Source organism: Orbicella franksi, chromosome 15, assembly GCF_964199315.1.
Source record: "Orbicella franksi chromosome 15, jaOrbFran1.1, whole genome shotgun sequence".
Taxonomy (NCBI): Eukaryota; Metazoa; Cnidaria; class Anthozoa; order Scleractinia; family Merulinidae; genus Orbicella; species Orbicella franksi.
This window is the reverse complement of record NC_138159.1, coordinates 4,657,630-4,679,553: the sequence shown is the minus strand read 5'-3', so window position 1 is coordinate 4,679,553 and position 21,924 is coordinate 4,657,630. Positions and strand designations below refer to the sequence as shown.

Genomic DNA, 21,924 nt, shown 5'->3' with positions numbered 1-21,924 from the left:
AGTATGCAAAACATCATTCTGTAACTGTTGATAATTAATCTATCTTGTTGTTCACTGGCTAGAAGTGCTCAAGCTTACTGCAGTAAGGTTATACGTTGCTTAAATGAAGGTCTTAGGGTTATTCCGCATGCCTGCTCTCCCTTCTATATATAGCTTGAATTGTCAGTCACGAATTCAGAGTGTCAGGTGAAACTATTTTGCTTCAGTCATAAGCTCACGTCGCACTTTCCCGGAAAACTCTGCATACATGAAGAACAACAATGGTTCGAAAACAACCGTTTTAACACAAAGTAAACTTTATTTTAACAAGCGCTCCCAAAACCAAACTCAGTGTTCCCGACCTTCACCACAAGATGTTACTAACTTTTTTAAAGTAAGTCTTTATCAACATCCCACCAACAAAACTCCAGAAATTGATGAATGCACTGTTATACAAGCCAAGGAATATGCCTGCCATCAAAACACATGACGCTGGGTCACAAACAACGGAAATTGCCCAACATTTTTTACAAGTCAGTTGTAATACATTGACACAAGGAAAATCAAACATCCCACGTGGGGCTCGTTGAAGCCATTTGGCTGGATTTTTGGTGGAGACGTGCGGCATTCATTGCCCTATTTCAGATACCCTGCAGTATAGGCGTCATTTTCGAACGTAACGCTCCGTAGACCAGGTTTTCGATGCCGCTTTCCTGGATTGTGACCTTTAGAGGGTTGGGGAGATGCGGGGAGTGATCCATATATACTCTTAGTCTCTCCATAGTACGGTACGCACGGGCAGACTGGCCCAGTTTGGCGTGACTTCCCTCTCAAATGCGTCCTCAATCTCAGCATAAACACGCAAAAACGAACTTGGCCAATATACGGCCATCTTGACCTCGCTCTTGTTCAGTAACGCATACATATGAAGGAACAGCGTTACTAAAAGATCGATCTACATTTTAATTTACTGCTCTCGCGTCAAGGTCAGGTGATTGCTACGGCCTGAATTAATGCTAGGATAACTTTTACTACTCTCTCTCTATTTTCTTGTGTAGTACATTTAATGTAGTCTAGTTTAGTCTAGTCCTATTTGGTTGAACATTTATTTCAATGTTCTTACAAAGTATAATATTAATAGGGCAATATGAAATATATCAACTTACAAAAACGTTACTCTTTGTTTTCTTGTTCCAAGAAAGAAAGGATATATTTGGCGCGTGACTCATTCCGGTGAAAAAAGGGAAAATGAAATAGTCGAACTGCGTCTTCATGGCTGAAACTGCAGAACGTTTTGAGAAAAAGGCAAGGTTTGAAGATGAAAACGAAGCCGAATTGATTCGAGAGAAACTCGAGCAATTCTTGACCAACATTCTGGCGGAGGTGGAAAAGCGAGACAAGCGATTTCAGAGCACTGTTATTAAGAGCGGAAGTGTTTACGAAGGAACGAAGGTTTGCCAGCCAGATGAATTCGACTTCATGATCAGAATTGACTCACTCACCGACAAACCATTATTTCGTCCATGCGACAAAGGCGAAGGCTACGTCAAACTATTCGTTGCTGAACAAGAGTGGGAAGAATTCAAAGATGACGAAGGCTTCTTCAACCCACATATGATCTCCCGTTTCTTCAAGAAGCTTGTCAATGCATCTCTAAGTGACGCCGGACTACCTGAAGGACTGGCCATCAAACGAGTAGGGCAAGACGTGTTTAGTGAAATATGGTGGCCTGTGTATTCTGGGCTACTGGGAAATATCGATGGCCAAGAAAGTTCGCCTGTGATGTACTCGGAAAGTCACGGACCGGCTACAACACTTTACATTGAATGGCAAGGCGGCAATAGTTATAGAAATCTAATCGTAAGAGTGGATTTGACACTGACTTTGGATTATCACAAATCCAAGCTCCCCGTTGAGTTGACAACGTGTTCCCAAGAAATAGATCCAATTCTTCAAAAGTGCGGATTCCACGTTGTTCCCGCTGGATATGACAGCTGGCGTATTTCGTTTTCCATGGCAGAAAAAGAAATTCTGGCCTTTTCTCCGGACGGTTTTAAAGCATGCTGCCGAGTCCTGAAAGTCATGAGAGATGAGATATCCAAGAAACTGGGATGGGATTCGACCTTGATTCCATCATACCTGTTGAAGACCGTCCTTCTTTCAGAGCTGTTCGTAACGGACCGCTATCGCTGGGATAAAAATTGTAGGGCCCAAAGGACAATTCAAGCTTTACAGCTGGCCTTGCAAGGTGTGAAGACGGAGACAATTCCGAACTTCTTCATACCAGGGCAAAATCTACTAACTGTGGCTGATCACGACAACAAACTGCGCCAATGTGTCCTGGAAGACATGTTAAATCAGATCAAGGGTTTGGAATTGGCGTACACACAAAAGGACGCCAGGAAGATAAAACAACAGATCAGGGCTTTACAAATGACAGATTTGGTGGATTACATGATCTCAAGCCTCTTTGCTAGAAAAAACCCGACTGCTGTTTGGAACAAAATGTTTTTAAACATTGATAACCTCCCTTTTGGAGCTTTGGAGAGACGTGGCTCTCGCCGGTTTATGATCAATGACCTCAACATCACAGAGCTTGACGAAGGTGGCTACAGAAGGTTGATCCAAATATGGAAAGCGTTTGAAGCTTTCTTTAAGAAGTTACTGAATAGTCTTGAAGGGGAGCTAAATTTGTTAGCTCGTAAATTCTACATCAGAACCTGCGAGATGAAAGAGAAATTCGAGTCTGAGCACAAAGGGCTTTGTGAACAACAAGTCGAGGAGGTTCCTCTTCGTCAAATTGTTATTGAATGGTTTGATGAGCTTGTTTCTTGTTACACTAAAAAAGACAACTCAAGCTTGCCAAATATTCACAAAGCAATTTCTCCGGAGTACAAGGCGTCAGGTTTCCTTAAAGACGTTGCTGATGTTACAGTGAACGAAGGTAGTGACAAAGGGCTTGCTCTTTTAAAACAGCGTATCGAGCCGTTGCTCTAAATGGTCCCTGAGAATTACATCATGGCCGCTGTTGTTGATCAAGTTAGCCAATTAATTCTGCACTCTAAAGTAGTATTGAAACGTAAACTCGATTACATCACGATACCCGAGTTAGATTTAGATTGAGCTCAGTGTGGGGAGACATTGAAAACGCCACTAATGCCAGGAAACATCCCGTACTACGTGGACTCTTGGTTTGTTGTTTAGTCACAGAGCGATCACGCTAGATTTTTAATTTCCCATAACTGGACAACTCTGCTAAGTACTGGTTTTCTGTTTCCAAGTGTGTGCCCTTGTAAGTGACTTAGCTATATTACATTAGTTTGAGCAGTTAGGTTAGGCGGGGACCCTTTTGCATGTAAATTGGCCTTTGATGTCTGTGGGTAATCTATAGCAGGATAACAGTTTTCATTATGTTTTTAATTCTAAGCGCTTTAAAGTCTCAGAAACATACCGTGGACACTGATCTGTTGCATCTAGTGTATGGAGGCTACCAATCAATCTAGATACTTTCGTTGCTTCATGCCATGGCAGTGTTTTAATTAAAACAAGGCGATTTGTTATTACTTCAGTATGTTACACCCATTATTGTTTTATTTACCTTGACCAAAGGTCTAGTAGAACTGTCGATCTTTTAAACAGAGTTGTTACAGTTTCTGACGGGTAATCGAAGTCATCTCAGATGGCTGAAAATTTGATCCACTGATTAGATGTTTGTCATTGATCTATCCTTATTACACCTAATAGATTATATAAGTGCTTGTTGCAGAGGGAATTTAGTGCTGACTTTTTATACTGCACGTATGTCAAGTGAACCCAGTTTATGGTGATTATTAAAACTCAAAACAGAAGGGCAAACAATATACAGAAAACCTCACCGCAAAGTTACATTATTAACTCAAATCAAAATCCTACCTTTTCGTTTTAGCTCAATCGGGCTCTGAACAACCCGATCCAGGAGCTCCGCTTTTAGGCTGGCCTAAATCTATATATTAATTTATGGGATGCATTAACGAGCAAGAGCGGACAATTTGACAAGTCTGCGGATCCACAGCTACTTTGACAACGTCGTGACGAAATTCATGATCAATAACAGGACAGACGCATGAGAAACTGACCTCAACTTGTTAATTACTTAAGAAATAGAAAACATGAACGTGTTTCTATCGAGTTTTAGTATAAATCTAGCAGCCTTCTATCACAAATGCCGTTCTCTCGTTCTCTCTCGAAAAAGCTGTTGCCACAGCTTTTTCGAGTTCTCCCAAACTTTCACGGAGAACATGTTTTCTATTTCTTTTAGAAAACACTGCAACGAAAAAAAGGAAAACAGCTTATTAACTTTGATTATCAAAGTGTAAATTCTCTTTGCCCGCGCCATCATTACGTCGACAGCTCGTGCTAGTTCTGTATTTCTATCGAGTTATAGAAACACGACATTTTTAGCCAATCAGGTTGTATATTTCCTTAGGACTGTTTTGTAAAGTCATTTATCATCGACGTAAAACGAGTGTGTGCTGCTTGTAAAGCAAAGCTTTAAACGATTTCGAAGCAGGCAACTTAAAAAAGTTGACGTGCAAAAAATCAATGAGAAGCGCAGAAGGGACTGTTAAAAAGAAGGGAGAAGGAGAAAAGAAATGAAATATAATTTTAAAAAAAATGTTATTTAAAGGTCACTTGCCCCGGTGGGGGGGGGGGATGTCCCACGTAAAAAAGGTCGGGGATGCTCTTTAAAAATTTTAACTAAACTCTATTGGAGACAAAAGTGGGCGTGGCTCCAGCATACAGGTGTATAAATAGGTACCAGCAAATGTTTGGACAACCTGACAGAATACTGGAAAGTAACCCTTCGATGGACTAGCACCCAATCCGGGGTAGGAGGGGGGGGGGTAGCTGGTGTTTTCTAAGGGTAGCCAAGATATGACGGATCTCTCAACTATCTCCAATACACAGAATCTTGCAAAATGTTGCGAGCTTGTGGATGTGTGAATTTGTTTCTTAAAGGAGACCCCATAGACCCAATTTATAAATGGCTCCTAATTGAAAATTATTTTGTAAGTATTAAAATTAGCTCAACTAAACTAGTTTTTGAGTTGATAATTAACGAATTTCTACTCTCAAACGAGGTTAAATGGGCTTATTTAAATGCATACAAAAGAATTTTAAATTGGCAGCCATTTCTGAATATGGTCTATACCGTAAGGAAGCACATTAGAAATAAATTATCACCCCTGTTTAGTGAACAAACATTAGTGCTTTAAAAGATTTTTACCGGGGCAATTACTGGCCCAGCAAATAATCAACCTATCAAAACCAGAGCAAACGCTTTCAAACAAGCAATTTCCCGCGCTTTTCGCCAGAACGTTTCCTTACAAGTGATTTCCCGCGCTTGGCGCCAGAACGCTTCATCTATAGCCATGCATTTCCCGCGCTTGGCGCCAGAACCCTTCCTAACTAACGATTCTCGCGCTTGGCGCCAGAACGCTAGCTTCCTTACTAAGGACTCTCGCGCTTTTCGGTAGAACGTTTCCTTACAAGCGATTTCCCGCGCTTGGCGCCAGAACGCTTCCTAACTAACGATTCTCGCGCTTGGCGCCAGAACGTTTCCTAAATAATGATTTCCCGCCTTGGCGCCAGAACCATCCTCACTAGCTACTTCCAGTGCTTGGCGCCAGAACGCTTTGTCTCTAGGCATTTCTCGTGATTGGCACCAGTGATGTGTATTTGTTTTGAGATATGATTGGCCTATTGTGCTGCTCAAATGAACTAACTTCAATTCAAAAATTAAAAAAAATCTGCGTCCTCGTGTTTTTTGTGATAGCATACTAAAGGAGAAAAGGTCTTGTAAGTCCCCTTAAATACAGGAAATGCAGCTTCAATACTTAAAAATACAACAAACATCACACTTTATTTTCTTTAAAATATCAAGCTTATTACATTTTGCTGCTTAGAAATACCAATCACACCAGCCATTCGAGGCAAGGTTAAAAAGTATGTAAATAGCTTATATCTATCTTTTACTATTATATCTCTCAGTTAGTACGCGCGTTGTGATTGGTCAATTTAGCGGGCCGTATTCTCCTGTAGGGCCCGCTAAAATTTCAAGTTGTTTTTGTTGCCAAACTGTTCCGTGATTTATCGCCAAGTGTTCTTAACTTTTATAGCAAGTAAAAGTTTAAAACTTTCTTTTACCCTAAAATGTGTATTAAAGCGTGCTAAAGACTTAAAAACGATTTCAAATTGGCTCGTTTTGCTTTTGAGGTGCGTCAGAAATTTGAAACTGTTCCATGTGAATAGAAATCGTTCACGAACGCGCGTCAGGCACACAGTAGAGATATAATAAATATCTTACTAACCTCGTCCTCTCGGTCCGTACTGTAAGTTACGGATCCGTAACTTACAGTACGGACCTCGAACTCGGTTAGTAAGAAACAAGTAACACGTTGTGTTTTTTTTTGTTGTCTATTAGAGGGAATAGGGGAAACTTATATTTTCAGAGCTGAACAAAGAGTTTCCAGCAATCTGATTAGTTCAGCGATCCCTTCTATGAAGCGGTTTATATAACATTTTTGAGGCCTGGCTGCTAAGCTCGCCACCTTTTCGCAAGTGGACATGGCGGACAGTTAGTGAATTAATTTTTCATCTATTCGGAGGACATTACCCTAAGTCCAGGATATTTGAAAGGATGGAGAATTTTCAAAATGACTGCTGTCATCCTTGGACCAAAAATCCTTTCAAGAACTCGTGTTAAAGGCAGTTAAGAATCGTAAACGCAGTGGTTACGTTGATTGCCAGCAGGTCAGATCGATTGACCGAAATCTGTTTTTCTCCAAACCAAAGCTACTCATTTTGAGACGATGATGACAACAGAATTTGTTTTTTGTAGTGTTTTGCTTGCTTGTTTTACTGCCTAACTGGATGAGTAAACTAATTCACAATCGATGTAAGCTTACATGTAAGCTTCTCATTAACGAGCAATTGGGTCCCTGTTTTATGTTTTAGTCCGTATTCTCTTTTGTTCAGCTCTGAAAATATACTAAAACAATTATTCGCCTCAGGCTCAATGAATGTTAAATAACATTTTTTTTTACCTAAAAACACCAATCACACCAGGCATTCAAGGCAAAGTTGAAAAGTATATAAATAGCTTTTATCTATCTTATAACATTCTTTTACCTAAAAACAACAATCACACCAGGCATTCAAGGCAAAGTTAAAAAGTATATATATAGCTTATATCTATCTTATAACATTCTTTTACCTAAAAACAACAATCACACCAGGCATTCAAGGCAAAGTTAAAAAGTATATATATAGCTTATATCTATCTTATAACATTCTTTTACCTAAAAACAACAATCACACCAGGCATTCAAGGCAAAGTTAAAAAGTATATAAATAGCTTTTATCTATCTTATAACATTTTTTTTTTACCTAAAAACACCAATCACACCAGGCATTCAAGGCAAAGTTAAAAACTATATATATAGCTTATATCTATCTTATAACATTGTTTTACCTAAAAACACCAATCACACCAGGCATTCAAGGCAAAGTTGAAAAGTATATAAATAGCTTTTATCTATCTTATAACATTTTTTTTACCTAAAAACAGCAATCACACCAGGCATTCAAGGCAAGGTTAAAAAGTATATAAATAGCTTACATCTATCTTATAACATTTTTTTTACCTAAAAACACCAATCACACCAGGCATTCAGGGCAAACTTTAAAAGTATATATATAGCTTATATCTATCGTATAACATTCTTTTACCTAAAAACAACAATCACACCAGGCATTCAAGGCAAAGTTAAAAAGTATATAAATAGCTTATATCTATCTTATAACATTTTTTTACCTGAAAACACCAATCACACCAGGCATTCAAGGCAAAGTCAAACAGTATATAAATAGCTTTTATCTATCTTATAACATTTTTTTTTACCTAAAAACACCAATCACACGAGGCATTCAAGGCAAAGTCAGAAAGTATATAAATAGCTTTTATCTATCTTATAACAGTTTTTTTTACCTAAAAACACTAATCACACCAGGCATTCAAGGAAAAGTTAGATAGTATATAAATAGTTTATATCTATCTTATAACATTTTTTTTACCTAAAAACACCAATCACACCAGGCATTTAAGGCAAGGTTAAAAAGTATATAAATAGCTTATATCTATTATAACATTCTTTTACCTAAAAACACCAGTCACACCAGGCATTCAAGGCAAGGTTAAAAAGTATATACATATATCTAAGCGATTTCGCAAAAAGCGCTAGGTGTTTTCTTGGATTCGGGCTGTAAGCTAACGACCTTAAACCCAGGGGGGTTCCGTTAAGGCCAGACCGGGCACATGGCCCAGGCACTGGCCTATATGCTGGTGGTTTGCTGGCCACCAGCTGCCAAAATCAGGGGGGAGGGTAGAGTGTCTCGTACTGACACCCCCAGCTAGCTACACTTTGAGTTTTTAGTGTTAAATAACCATGATATTGATTATGTTTCTGGGTATTTCACTCAGTTTTTAACCTTGTTCAAGGCTTCTGTGTTGACATGGCATCCTGCTGGACTGGTCCATGTCACGTGCATGCGTCAGGGACCAATCTCCCAGCCAGAGGGGGGGGGGGGGGCATGGTCAGAGGACTTCTAGCCGGTGGGACTGTCTTTGAGTCAATGCGGGCATGTTTTTACGAATTTGGTCAGATATATTTATAGCTTATATCTACAATGAAACTTACTACATTTTTGCTGCCTGGAAAAACAAATCAAACCAAGTCTTCAAGGCTAGGTTAAAAGTATACATATATAGCTTATATCTAGCTTATTACATTTTGCTGCCTAGAAATACCAACCAAACCGGGTTTCCAAGACAATTTATTTAAAAAGTAAAATCTCACGCACAAATAAGAAAGACCTGTTAACTGATATTTGGGTAAAAAGCACTCTGTTTTGGACTTAAAACTCGTCACAAGGTTTACGACCAAACACAATACTCTAGTCTACAAAGGTGCTGCACATCACCGACAAACTTAGTAAAACAACAACATAAAAAAACCTCGACCTCCTATCAAGCACCAAGTGAGTTGTCTTTTCAGTGCAGAAGAAACCTTACCCTGACATTGGTGATAGAAGTGTTTTGCCTAGAAACACATGCATTAGGGCAAGGCCTCGACCATGGCCATACAACGGCGAAAACGAAGCTTTAATTTATTCTTCGGTTAGGCCTACCGTCTGCGCTAATCCGTCACGAAAACGGAGCTATTCGAAAACGCTCTTCAAATCGAAGGAACATGAAAACGCCGGCTTTGCGTCTCAGTGTGAACGAAAAACATCATTTAATTTTGAAAACGGGGCTTTTCGTAAACGATGTGATTTTCCTGTTCGAGCTTTTCACAAACACAAATCCAATCCGGTAGCTAATGTGGACTGAAAACATTTGATGCGCTGTCATTTTCATATCTCTTCAGTATCTTGTGGACAGAGCCTAAAGTTATCATTTATGTAAAATGTTGAATGTTTGTTGAATGTTTGTGGTGGTCAATGCGCTTAGCTACAGCTAGCTACAACTACGAAATCAGTCTACTCCACGAGAAACAAAAATATGCATTCCTAACTTGTATTAACAAAATGCGGATAACTTTGAGAACATTAGAATATTGGAACATTTTAAGACGAATTCTTCTAATCCTGATATTTTGCTTTCTCAAGCGATTCAACCGAATATGCTTCAGTGAATTTACTTTTTAGGAAACTTATAGATGGTCATTGCTTACTGAGCCTATGTGCCGTTTTTGCATATATGCAAACTCAATCGATCTGGTTGTCAAAAAAATCTACGGACCATCATGTTCTGCATGCTGTTTGTTCAGTTTTCAATTCACACGGATGCTGATTCAGTAAATACACAGTAGTTTAAGTTCACTCTTTGAGAATCCACTGTGCTGGTAAAAATGTTATGTATATATGTGAATAAGTAATTATCAAATATTTGAACCAGCTCAGTTAAGGCATTCAACACTTGCCATGGCATTGCTGTCATTAAGAAAACCGCTGAGATTAATAAAGTACAACATACCTAAATAAGGACTGATGTTTTCCTTTCTTCAGTGCCAAATTAAACGTTTAAAGAAAGTAATCTTAAGGTGAGCTATCCTTTTCAATAATAAGCTAAGCTTACCGATCCATAGCTATTAGTAGGTTTTAGTGACCGTTCTCAAATTCATTAATAATTCGTCAAGTTAAAACAAAGAAAATCACCACCGTGAAGGAGGCTATTGGATACCCGGTCTTAATTAGCATAGATTTCGACGATTTTGCTTCTACCTGTACCCCTTAGTTTTTGTTTCGATTGACAACTGAACATATATCAAACACTCGACACTTACTCAAACCCCTTGAAGCTCGTCAAAAATACTCCGCTTTGCGTCGTATTTTCAACTCCTTTCTTGGTGTTTGGTTGTCCCGATGGAAATAAACTGCTTCTCGATCTCGACTCTTCGAGAAGTCGTTGAAATTCTTCTATTTTCTCCCTCGTAACAATCGTTTTCTCATGATCAGGACCAAGCACGTTTTCCCGAATTTCAAGTCCCTTCTGGAGTTCCTCCAATGCCAATTTCAATTTACCTTGGATCCTTAAAGCATCACCAAGACAAACGTGGGAGCGAGCAGTATCTGAATGGTCCCCCAGCATTTTCGTTTGTATCTCCAGAGCCTTCTCGAGCTTTCTCTTGGCCTTGTCGGCGTAATCTCCCGAATTATTTTCACCGGCGAGGGTTATGTACGAGTAGCCAATCCAGTATAACAGTGTAGCAGCCCAGGGGTGCTCGCCAAGCTCCCTTTGGTAAACTGGCAAAGCTTTGTTTTCCCAGGTCTTGATTGCTTTTAGATGGTCGTTGCAATACCGATAGCTATCTGAAAAAACAAAAAAGAGGAAAAGCGATTAAGTCTACTTTCATTTTTTTCCAAGATGAAACTATCCTGCCACAACCTATATCCAACGAGTGTTGCTGAGGCCTTGATAACCTCGTTATTATGTGAAAACGTGAGTCCAATCTGGTCCAATCCCGGGGGGATACTCCCAGAAAAAATTGGGTGGGGGTGTGCGGCCCGTTTCCCAAAATCCTTACCCTTATTTTCTTATTGATAATGATGAAAAAGTAGCTTCTTTACCCCTTTCAAGACGAGTGCAAAAACCATCCCTATTAATGACCAAAATGGCTGAAATCGATACCCTATTTATGACCTACCCAACACTCAGGGAAGTCTAATTCAGAGTGTTCGATCTGTTTAGAAATGAAGGGATCAAAAAACATTATTTCGTTTAGCACTTGACGAAGTTTTTGAGTTTGGGCATACTGTAGAATCCTTGACGGCCATATGGTCTGCAAATAATAGTAGACATCACAGCTGTCTCCGCTCTACGATTATGGTTTGCTTTGTCTTCTCATGAATGATTCTCTTGTTATTGATTTCTTTGTTTTAATCAGTAGTGTTTTTCGTTTTCTCAAGTATAGTTATTTCGTTACCTACGTAGGTGAGAAATTTTAGAACATGAGCGTTAGGTACCACTCATGTTACAAATTTTAACGCCTAGGTGACAAAGAGACCTCTACGATCTTTGACGCTGGCTGACCCCTATTTTTCTTTTAATGGATCATTTTCTCTACCAATTTTCTACGTTTAGCGAAAAAATGGAGAAAATCTATCGATTAGAAGTGCACCATCGAATTCTGACTACCATGGGAAGAAGGAAAACGATAAAGACCCTGGGGAGAACGCGTAACAAAACAACTGAAACAACAGTGCATGCATAATAACCATAACTTCAAGTTCATAGCACAAGTTATGTACCATGACGCACCAAAAACATCGCTGAATATTACAAACCAGGAATAAGCTGCAAACTAAAGAGAGCCGAGGAAAGAGCACGCAGAAACGCGATGTTTGTGAGGCAAAGCACGCATAATACAAACATCACTGAATATATTACAAACCAAAAGTACACGTGCAAACTGAAGGCAGCATAGGGAAAAGCATTCCACAAACCCTGCGTTTGGGAGGCAAAGCACGCATAACATGATATATAGATTTAGCCAAGCATAAAACTGAGCTGCCGATTGCAATAAGTTAACCATACAGGTAAAAAAAAAAGAATTTGTTTTTCTTGGATCAGAAATATAAAAAATGATCAATTGTGGGCATGCATGTAATTGTTCAGCGTGTGGTTAGCAAACTATACCAAATAAGCCTACCCAAATTTTGCAAGGTTGTAGAAATCACGTACGCAATATATCAGGGACTTTCCAAGGGACGATTATGAAAGGAATATCTCGAAAGAAAAGCCTCTACAACGTGCCAGAGGTTAATGGTTAATTCACGCCGAAAATTTCCCTTTGCACGCACCCCGCTCCTTCTCCCCCAGAGTAATAACCTGGCTTGAGCCTGCTATCCAATCGAAAACCAGTACCTGGACAGCCATAAAACCGTACTGTCTAAATTGTTTCTGAGCCCATCCTGTACAGGTCATTAGTAAATATAACGTAACATAGCTCAATGAGCCCTTGATTTTATCAGTTTGTGATATACTCACGTCCAAGATCACAGTAACCAGCGGCGACATACAAAGAAACACCTAATCTATCCCGTATGTCTATTCCTTCCTGGAGTAGGTTGCGGCCTTCCTCTTCTTCTCCCTACAACAGAAAAATCATCCTAGATTAAAAGCTCTATAAATGGAAGACACCTGGCCGTTGGGTTAATTTGCGTTCGTTGATTTTGATGACTGGTTCAGAAAATTGGTGGGTTTTTACTTCCTCGTTAAATAAATATGTCTTTTTCTTTTTCAAAGCAATGTACTATATTAAAAATGTAACATGAACAGCGTTGATAGACATGGTAAAACAGTTCATTTTTGCACTAAACTTCGTTATCTGGACAGACGGGTTTCATTTGAAACTTCGTGCTATTAAAGGGGCTCAGTCACGGTATTGTGAATTATTTTGGCCACATACAGAATTTCAGAATAAAAACTAGCGGTAAAAAAACGACGTTTCGATCTCTCTGAGATCATTTTCAAGTTGAAGAAAAAACGAATGAAATATACATATATAAGTGCAAATTAGGGCGTGAGAATGTCAAACGATAAAATATGTAAATACAAGCGCTAGAATGTAAGTGTTAAAATAATAAAATACTATTTAAAAAAAACCTATATAAATAACTTTGCACGGATTGAATCTGACTGTTTGAGACAAGGGTGTAGAGAAAACCAACTGACACCGGATTATTACTACATTACAAGAGCCACGTCGACGTTAGATACAAGAAGTCATTGCTAAAAACAATGCTGGATCGTGCCTTTAAACTATCATCTACCTGGCAACTGTTCCACCTGGAATGTAATCGTCTCACACAGACGTTCTCCCAACTTCAGTACCCAGCGCAATTGATACAATCGACCATCAGTAATTTTGTCACCAAGAAAGTTTCTGGCGATCCAATTTCTACTCGAGTACGTAACGTGAATGAAGCGCCTGTCAGAATAGTGTTACCTTTCAAGGATCAGAGATCGGCCAATTCCGCGCGAAGGCAACTTGGGGAACTAGGCCGAAAAATTGGAATTGATATTCGTCCCGTGTATACAAGCCGCAAGATCGGACAAGAGGTCAAACAAACAGAAAAGAAGCCGCCTATCATTAACCAGCAACGCGTTGTTTACTACTACAAGTTTGGTTTGTATGATGAAAACTATGTCGGGTACACGTGCCGACACCTCTATCAACGCGTTGAGGAACACAAAGGATCGTCTTCAATCGGGAATCACATCAAAGAGCAGCATGGAACAGTCCCAAGTGACATATATCGTGATTTTAAGATTTTGAGAAAGTGCCAAAGTAAATTCGACTGCCTGATCTACGAAATGCTCTTGATAAAGGAGCTTAAGCCAACCTGGAACAAACAGTCAGATTCAATCCGTGCAAAGTTATTTATATAGGTTTTTTTATATAGTATTTTATTATTTTAACACTTACATTTTAGCGCTTGTATTTACATATTTTATCGTTTGACATTCTCACGCCCTAATTTGTACTTATATATGTATATTTCATTCGTTTTTTCTTCAACTTGAAAATGATCTCAGAGAGATCGAAACGTCGTTTTTCTACCGCTAGTTTTTATTCTGAAATGTTTTTTCAAAAAAACATACAGAATTGCCTTTAAATGGTAGGAAATACACCAAAGAGATAATGATAAACCATAAACTAAAAGGAACAAGGATGGCTAAGAATGGAGAAGATTAACACGGTTTACAAACGACGAATTTGAAAAATTGAGACTAAACTTTTCAATATGCGCAAACCGTGACTGAGCTCCTTTAAATTACTGTGGGTCGTTATTCTCCCACCTGGTTTTTCTCAGTCTAAATTCCAGACCCTTAAAAATAACGGCATAAATAGATGTCACAAACTTGTAACGCTACAGTTACTTTGAAAATGCATGTTGCTTAACTGGCATAGGAAACGTCAAGTTTATTATAAAAATGCATTGGTTTACCATGTTTGTCATCGCTGCTTATGTTATATACTTAGCACTCAGGGAAGCAGGATAACTTTGTAAATGAAATGTTCTTACCTGAAGAAGATAACACAACCCGAGTTTAGTAGTGGTGTGCGCATGCGTCTCACTCTTCCGTTTCTCGTCGTCTGAAAATTCCGTACGGATATCATACGCTTCCTTGAATATATTAAGAGTTTCTTGGTCACGCCTGAGGTGAGCCGCATCAGAACTCAAAAGCCGCCGGAACCCAAGAGAATTTGAACTGTCTGCAAGCCTTTCCTTGTCATCGCAATTCCTGGATATTTCGCGGCACTTCTCATACAGTTGAGCACATTCTTGGGGCGGTGATAACACTTTGACCAAGAAGTTCAGGACTTCAGTACCGTTAGCAACATCGATGGCACACAATTTCTCTTCTTTAACGGTCGTGTCTTCAAAACAGTTCTTAAACGCTTCAGTGATGTTTGCTTTCTCTTCTCTGAATATGGAGATGGCTTCGCAAGCTTTATCTTTGGTGATGAATTGTTTGCTTAGGATTTGGATGCGTTTCAGGAAGTGATCATTAAACTTCTTCTTGGCTTCGTCACCTTCGTTGCCCACGCCTAGGGAGCCACCCTCTTTCCTGCAGAAGGCTTGGAGTAAAGGATGTACGCTGAACTTTCCCTCTTTCGTCGTCTGAAGAAGTGATCCTTGAACCATCTTTGTCTTTGCTTTCTCTACCTCACCCTCGTCATCAAAAAGAATCAGCATATCCTCGGCAGAGAAAGTCGATGGGAAAACTGAAACACGGACAAGATTCGTTTTCATGTCTCTAGGAAACTCGCCAAGGAATTTTCCCAATCGATTATACACGTCTTCTGAATTGTCCCTGATGGTGTCAATAGGGTCATCTCTAAGTTGCGCGACCAAAACTTGGGGGTTAAACTGGTTGTTCAGTAGGTACATACAGTGAATAAGAATCAGTGGCATCCCACCACAAAGCTCGCACAGCTCCTTGAAATAATCTTTGCAGACTGCAAAAACATCTTTGAGTAATTTAGCAGATGAGTTAGTGTCCAATGGCTCAAGATGAATCCTGTGTATGTGAGCTCCAACAGCGTTTACATTTCTCCGGGTGGTGATCATTAACTTTACCTTTGGTGCTGAAGTTAACAGCGCCTGAGCAAAGCCGTCGAAGCCTTGTTGTTCCTGTATATCTTCTGTGTTGTCCAGTACAATAACAGTGTCTTTTTGAAGCTCCGACAGTTTGCGAGTCGCCTGCTGCACAACGTCGTCCTTCCCTGTCATCTGATCTCCACCGCATAAACGATAGAGAATCTCGCTGCAGATTTCCGAGAGGGTCTTCTGCTTTTTGACGAACATAGCTCTTTGATTTTCTTCCGCCAACAAGTGACTTACGCGTATTGCAACTTGTGTCTTCCCCATTCCAGGGAGACCAACAAGGACGATCATTCGTGTATCTGTCGACAGCAGTTTCTCCACGATTTCCCTCTCAACCGATGGTCTTTCAATGTAATTAGGCGCTTGATGGGGGATGGTCTCTAACCATCGCATCTCTAGCTCTGTGATAAAAAGAAATGTAATTTCACCTGTTTAAACAACACCTGTTTATAGAACGGAATGGTGGGGTTGTTGTTGAATGTTTATTGTACTCAATGGGCCTAGCTGCATCAAACTATTTCCCAACTGGCGGGAGGCAGACCAGTTGGTTATTTAAAAGCATGGCCCAGTATCTGAACTAGGGTCTACCTCCGGATTTCAAATCCGGCGTCCTAACCACACAGTTTCAAAGCCTCGATAGACCGAGACATTCCGAGCAGAAAACAACGACATACTTGCTTGTGATCATGGGGTCACTAAAACGGCAATAACAAATCTACGTCCCACTTGATGTAACAATTTTAATTAAAATTAATAATGGTTCGAGGACTGAGTGGAGTCCAATTCGGTCTGTAATCATACAAATGATTAACAAAATCGGACGACCGCGAAGCGGGAGTCCGATTTGTTAATCACGAGTATGATTACAGACCGAATTGGACGAAGCGAAGCCCTGTTACCAATTAATCAAAACTATGACAAAATTCGAGAAACGAACAAACCATCGATTGAGCGCTGAACGATTAAACGTCGTTATGAATGCTGAAAAACACAGCAGTTTACTCAACAAAGTGCACCCCAACACCGGGCGCAAAATGACGCGTACTGTCCAATTACAAACATGACGTGTACACTGTCCAATTAATGCTCAAATCGGGCTGCTGATAGCCAATCACGTTCGAGAATTTTGTTGTAGTTTTGATTAATCATAAGATTATTATTATTTCCTCTTTTTATTTGTTTAGTTTTTTTTCTATGTATATTGTGTTTGTAAATCAATAAAAAAAATAATAATAAAAATAATCATAACAGTTACAATTTCCCACAAAAGTAAAAGTTTCATTTGAAAAAGAGCTTTTAATAGTCATTATTAAATATAATAATTATAAAATTTGGAGAATAGCTTGCAAAATGGTTGTTAAGTTTCTTTCAAAACTGTCACCAGAGACTAAACCTCCAAAATTTTACATACAACTTTGCAGATTAATTAGAACCCAATACAGCAGTTTATGCACCAATCACATTTGAGGAAATTGTAATTGTTATGATTTATAGCCTAATAGGCCTAATAACGGTTTTTCGACGCCATCTCAGAAATTACAGTGTTTATATGTGAATCCGATGGTAAATAAAAAATTCTACACCAATTCCTGAATCACAACGTTAAAATACTAGGTAAAAGATTACTTTCTTTAAGTTTGAGTGATGCAACTTGGCTAGAAGACGCTCAGGTAATTTTTCTAAATTTCCATACATTTGTCTATAAAATGAATTTGGCTGGGAAGACGCTATTCAAAAAAATTATAGACAAATGTAAAGGGAATTTAAATTAACTGAGCGTCCTCTAGCTCAGCTACGTCCTTCGAATTTCAAATTTGGTGAATACAATCTGCTACCTTGTAGTAAAGTTGCGATTCATAAGTTGTACAAAATTCAGTATTTAAAAAAAGTTATTTGCCATCCGTCTCCATACAAACACTAATTTCTGATCGCTTTGCGTACCCGAGGAGATGGCGTTGAAAACCGTGATTACGCCTAGTATTGCCTTTTTCTGTTTAAAAATAGAGTAGTGGTAGTTAGGAGCAAACATTGTAAGATAATGGTTTGACACTGAATATTGTTTTGATGTTTCGTTCAAGACATTTCGGCTGGTGCTTGAGCCTTCATCAGTTGAAATATTAACGTTAGTACGCGTGATTCCAAAAACAGCACGTCGAACGCGTGCTCAGGAAAAATTGCGCGTGAAGTTTCAAGAAAACGTATGCCTTTTTCTCTCCGGTCAAGCTTTTATCGCAACACGCAGTTTTATCCAGATGAGTTTCGTGTGTGGTTTATATACAGAAAGGTGGAGCTACGCTATTGGTTGGTGGATGGTAACGTGAAAAACAACAACAACAAAAACAAAAACAATAAATTAGTTGAATGAAAAGCGTTCGTTGATACATTGATGATTAAGAGTGCCGATTTGAAAAATGAATTTTTGTTCTAGAGTTTTGCGCCTTTCCGTGCCTCCGTGATGTAGCGAAAGGCCGCAGACTGCCATATGTAAGTAAGTAAACACTTTATTTAGTGAGGGTAACACTAAATATAGCTAAAAGCTAATAAACTTTGGAAGTTTTGGAAGTTTTTCGTCTTACCTTCTGGCATGCCTCCTATTTCTGCGGCGTGGTTGGTGACATCTGTTTAAACAACAAATAATAATTTCCTGTCAAAGGTCGATCGATTGTTAGTGACCTTAAATCCGAGTGTTGATTTAGACTGAGTTCGATGGAATTCGATTGGGTTTGCAAGTCGGACGCAATCGACCTCTCAAACAATTTTTTTTTTTTGGTTCGAATTTGTTCGATAGCCCAACTCAATCAAACCCAATCGTTTGCTCAAAGTTCACTTAAGTTCTGTTAAGTTTGATTAAGGAACCGCCCCAGTAGTTACGCTGGGTACACTTAGAGCAGTTTTAAACTGAGTGTCGACGAAACCAAACTAATCGCTCTAACCAATCACAAAGGACGCAGGCAATACTACAGTGAGCCAATCAAAACTTGAATTCAATATATATAGCTGACGCGAAACGCAGGAGAACGTGTGCAAACAAGTCACAGTGGTTTTGGTTTTACTTCTTAGCGGCGTAATGCAAAACCAAGTATCTATCACTTTTCGATACTCAAACCGAAAACCGCTTTAATAAACCATTATTATATAGCACATTATGTAACGTTGGAATTTTTCATTCTCACCTATAACTGGTTCATCAATTTTCTCCAAGATTTCTCCAAGCAACTTGGTTAGAAGTTTTTGCGGTGGAGTTAATCTTTTCACCTGAATAAATTCGATCATGCATAGAATCATAATAAAGACTTCAATGGCAATGATGGCAATGTTAGAAATTGATTTCTCCCTGTAATGCTGATCATGGCAATGCAAATCAGTTTCTGTCTGGTTGAATGGAGTCGGTGTTGCGACAGCTGCCACTGAACACTTGTACGTCTTAGGGACAATAAGGGTCTGGTTGCCGCAGAAGGTTCCTACCATGACGACAATAAAAATCAGTCTACAGCATACATGTAGAAGGTAGGCCCTCTTGAAACTGTCCGCTTTCTTAGATTGATTGTTCCCATTTTGTCGCCTGCCACGTTCGATTTTCCGTAGAGTGAAAGCACCGTAAAGCATGAAGGATATCGAGAGAACAACTAAAACGACATAGGCGAAAACCACAAAGTACAGGGGAGTTAACCACTGATTCATTGCAGAAGAGTACTCGTCATAGCAGAGTTGTTTGTTGATAGAACTGGTTTCGGGCTCACAAGTGAATGTCTCTCTGTTGTAGGTGCTTTTAAGAAAAGCAATTAATGTTATTCCAAAGATTGCGACCAAAATAAGTTGAATGCCGCCGAGCCATGTTTGTGATCGAAGCCCGAGTCTAATTAGTGACTCATCCATTGCACAAATGCAACCTCTTCAGATCTAGAATTCAAATTAAAAGGATACATAAGTATACTGATATGAAACTAGTTAAAACTGAAACAAAATCCGATCTGATTTCTACAAAACAGCAGAGGCATGTACTATTAGAAATTCTGTTACTAAGAATCCAGCTGCAGACCTATTATTCTTAACAAGCGTTATATTGGCTGAATGAGCAGCCGTTTTACTATCCGCTTAAGCGTAAAGATTGATCAGTTATTGATAACAGAATTTCGCCTCGTGTGACCGAACTTTCGATGCTTGTTGCAACGAAAAATTTCCTACGATAGAAATTAAGAACTGGCAAAACATAAATGAGGTATCTATATGAACACTGTTTATACGAAGTATCTGTATGGACACTGACCTTAAAAATCAGGGGCCCCCCTAAAAATAGCAAAAATATTCAAGTTGCCATCCAAGGTCTGATACCAAATTTATCCTCGATGTCGGCCGTATTAGCCAATCATATCAATTCCTTTCGGTAGAATTTTGGCCGAATATTTCAGAGGTGTTTGAGTAAAAGATTGTACAAGACCCCGTTTTATCGAATGGCTGAATGAAACGCAAGGAGACACGTTTCCATGCTCTCTCTTTCTCCAAAGAGCACGAAAATAATTATTTACCAAATAAAGCATGTATGAATGTATGTATCTGTGAAACGTGAACTGATCAACATGACACGGGCTTGGGACAAATAATTCGAAAAAATCTGAGTCCCCGATACGAATCGAACCCATGACCTCCCGAACACCGCGCGAGGTCATTTAACTGAGGTCATATGAGTCAGGCGTCCTGTATACTGCTAGGATCAGCACAGTCCAATCAAATCGCACGAATCAATGACAACATGAACCTTCCCCGTTCTTAAAGCGTGGAAAGGTGGCCAATAAATGTTGACTAACTGACACGATTCGCAGGCAATTTGACACGAGGTAAAGTAATCATCCAATCAGCCTAACTCGAGGTTCGTATAACATGTGCAGTGTTTCTATCGAGCTATAGAAACACCAGTGGAAGTTTGGGAGAACGAGAAATGCTGTTCGAACTCCATCGATCTACCCAAACCCAAACTTAGCCTTGGCAAACGTACTTTTAGATTTTCTGGCACAGCCCTTTTTAATTCACTACCTTGTAAAATCCAACAAGCTGTATCACTCTCCTCTTTTAAAAATCTTGTTAAAGCCCATTTTATTTATAGCATCTAATTTATGATATCTATTTTTTTCCCTAACAGTTCATGCTTGTAACTCGTTTCAATTTTTTAAACTCTTTTTATATAACTATTTCAACTACTAGACATTAGTTTTTTTTTAACTCTATTTTTATAACTATTTTAAACTATTAGACATTTTATATTTTTAGAAATTGTATTTAGCAGGGCCCCTCTGGATACCAGCCACTGTGCTGAATGGGCCACCCTGCATAAATAAAGTTTTACCTACCTACCTACCTACCTTAATCCAACAGGCGAGTGTTTCCACAGCTTTTCGAGTTCCACTAGGGTTTCTATTAAACAATTAGATTATGAGCTCGAGATGTCTATTGAGTAATAGTTGAGGAGGGCGAAGCCCGAGTCAACTATCACGCATAGAAATCGAGATCGAATAATCTAATTGTTTTAGTATAAATCTACTACTCGTTCAAAACTTTATCAAAATCCTCTTCACAGACGTCACTTCGAAAACGCCAAGAAGCGGCCCTCATTTTGTTAACAAGGGCACACTGCTACGCTACTCACTATCTATCACAGATTATAGTTCACCACTAAATTTTCTCCGATTCTCATTGGTTTAAATTGATCACGTGACGCGATAGTGTTCGTCTGCGGAGAGACAATATCAGCCCATAGTGCCCGTCCGAGGAAAATGCCCGAATGGATAGTACTCGTCCGTAAAAAATTTTCTGTAAACAAGCGAGCTTATAAAAAAATAAACAATTGAAATTATATTAAGTGGTATTGTTTATTTTCCTTTTTAAAATTTAAATCTAGCTTTCACGGCTTTCATCTAAAAAAGTTGAAAATAATTCAGCATGATTTTTGAACTGGCGCGCGGAAGAAAATTTAGTGGTGAACAATAAAGATAATAGAGTGTTTATGTCTCGGGACTATCGGTCTGATAGTTGCGCCTTGGAAATTTGATGTTCTTAAAACTAGCATATTTGCCCGAGAAGCGAAGCTTCGAGGGCAAATATTTGTTTTAAGAACATCAAATTTCCGCGGGGCAACTAACAGCCGATAGTTCCTCGACAGAAACACTCTATTGTTTAATTATAGTTCATTACTAAATTTTCTCCGATACTTATTGGTTTAAATTGATCACGTGA

The 21,924-nt window shown here is 39.1% G+C and overlaps 2 protein-coding genes and 1 pseudogene across 2 annotated transcripts; 2 read left to right on the top strand and 1 right to left on the bottom strand.

Moving 5' to 3' along the window:
- The first annotated feature begins 1,183 nt into the window (after window positions 1-1,183).
- Window positions 1,184-3,102, top strand: LOC145470314 (uncharacterized; annotated as a pseudogene).
- A 5,100-nt stretch (window positions 3,103-8,202) lies between these two features.
- Window positions 8,203-19,610, bottom strand: LOC145470162 (uncharacterized). Its single transcript, XM_081453996.1, has 5 exons — window positions 18,870-19,610; window positions 18,273-18,314; window positions 14,611-16,097; window positions 12,569-12,671; window positions 8,203-10,890 (listed from the first exon to the last, which is right to left on the bottom strand). The coding sequence occupies exons 1-5, from the start codon at window positions 19,570-19,572 to the stop codon at window positions 10,361-10,363; spliced, it is 2,865 nt and encodes a 954-aa protein (XP_081310122.1). The 5' UTR covers window positions 19,573-19,610; the 3' UTR covers window positions 8,203-10,360.
- LOC145470796 (uncharacterized) lies at window positions 13,048-14,130 on the top strand. Its single transcript, XM_081454635.1, has one exon. It carries the CDS (start codon window positions 13,322-13,324, stop codon window positions 13,970-13,972), a length of 651 nt encoding a protein of 216 aa, XP_081310761.1. The 5' UTR covers window positions 13,048-13,321; the 3' UTR covers window positions 13,973-14,130.
- Window positions 19,611-21,924: the final 2,314 nt, after the last annotated feature.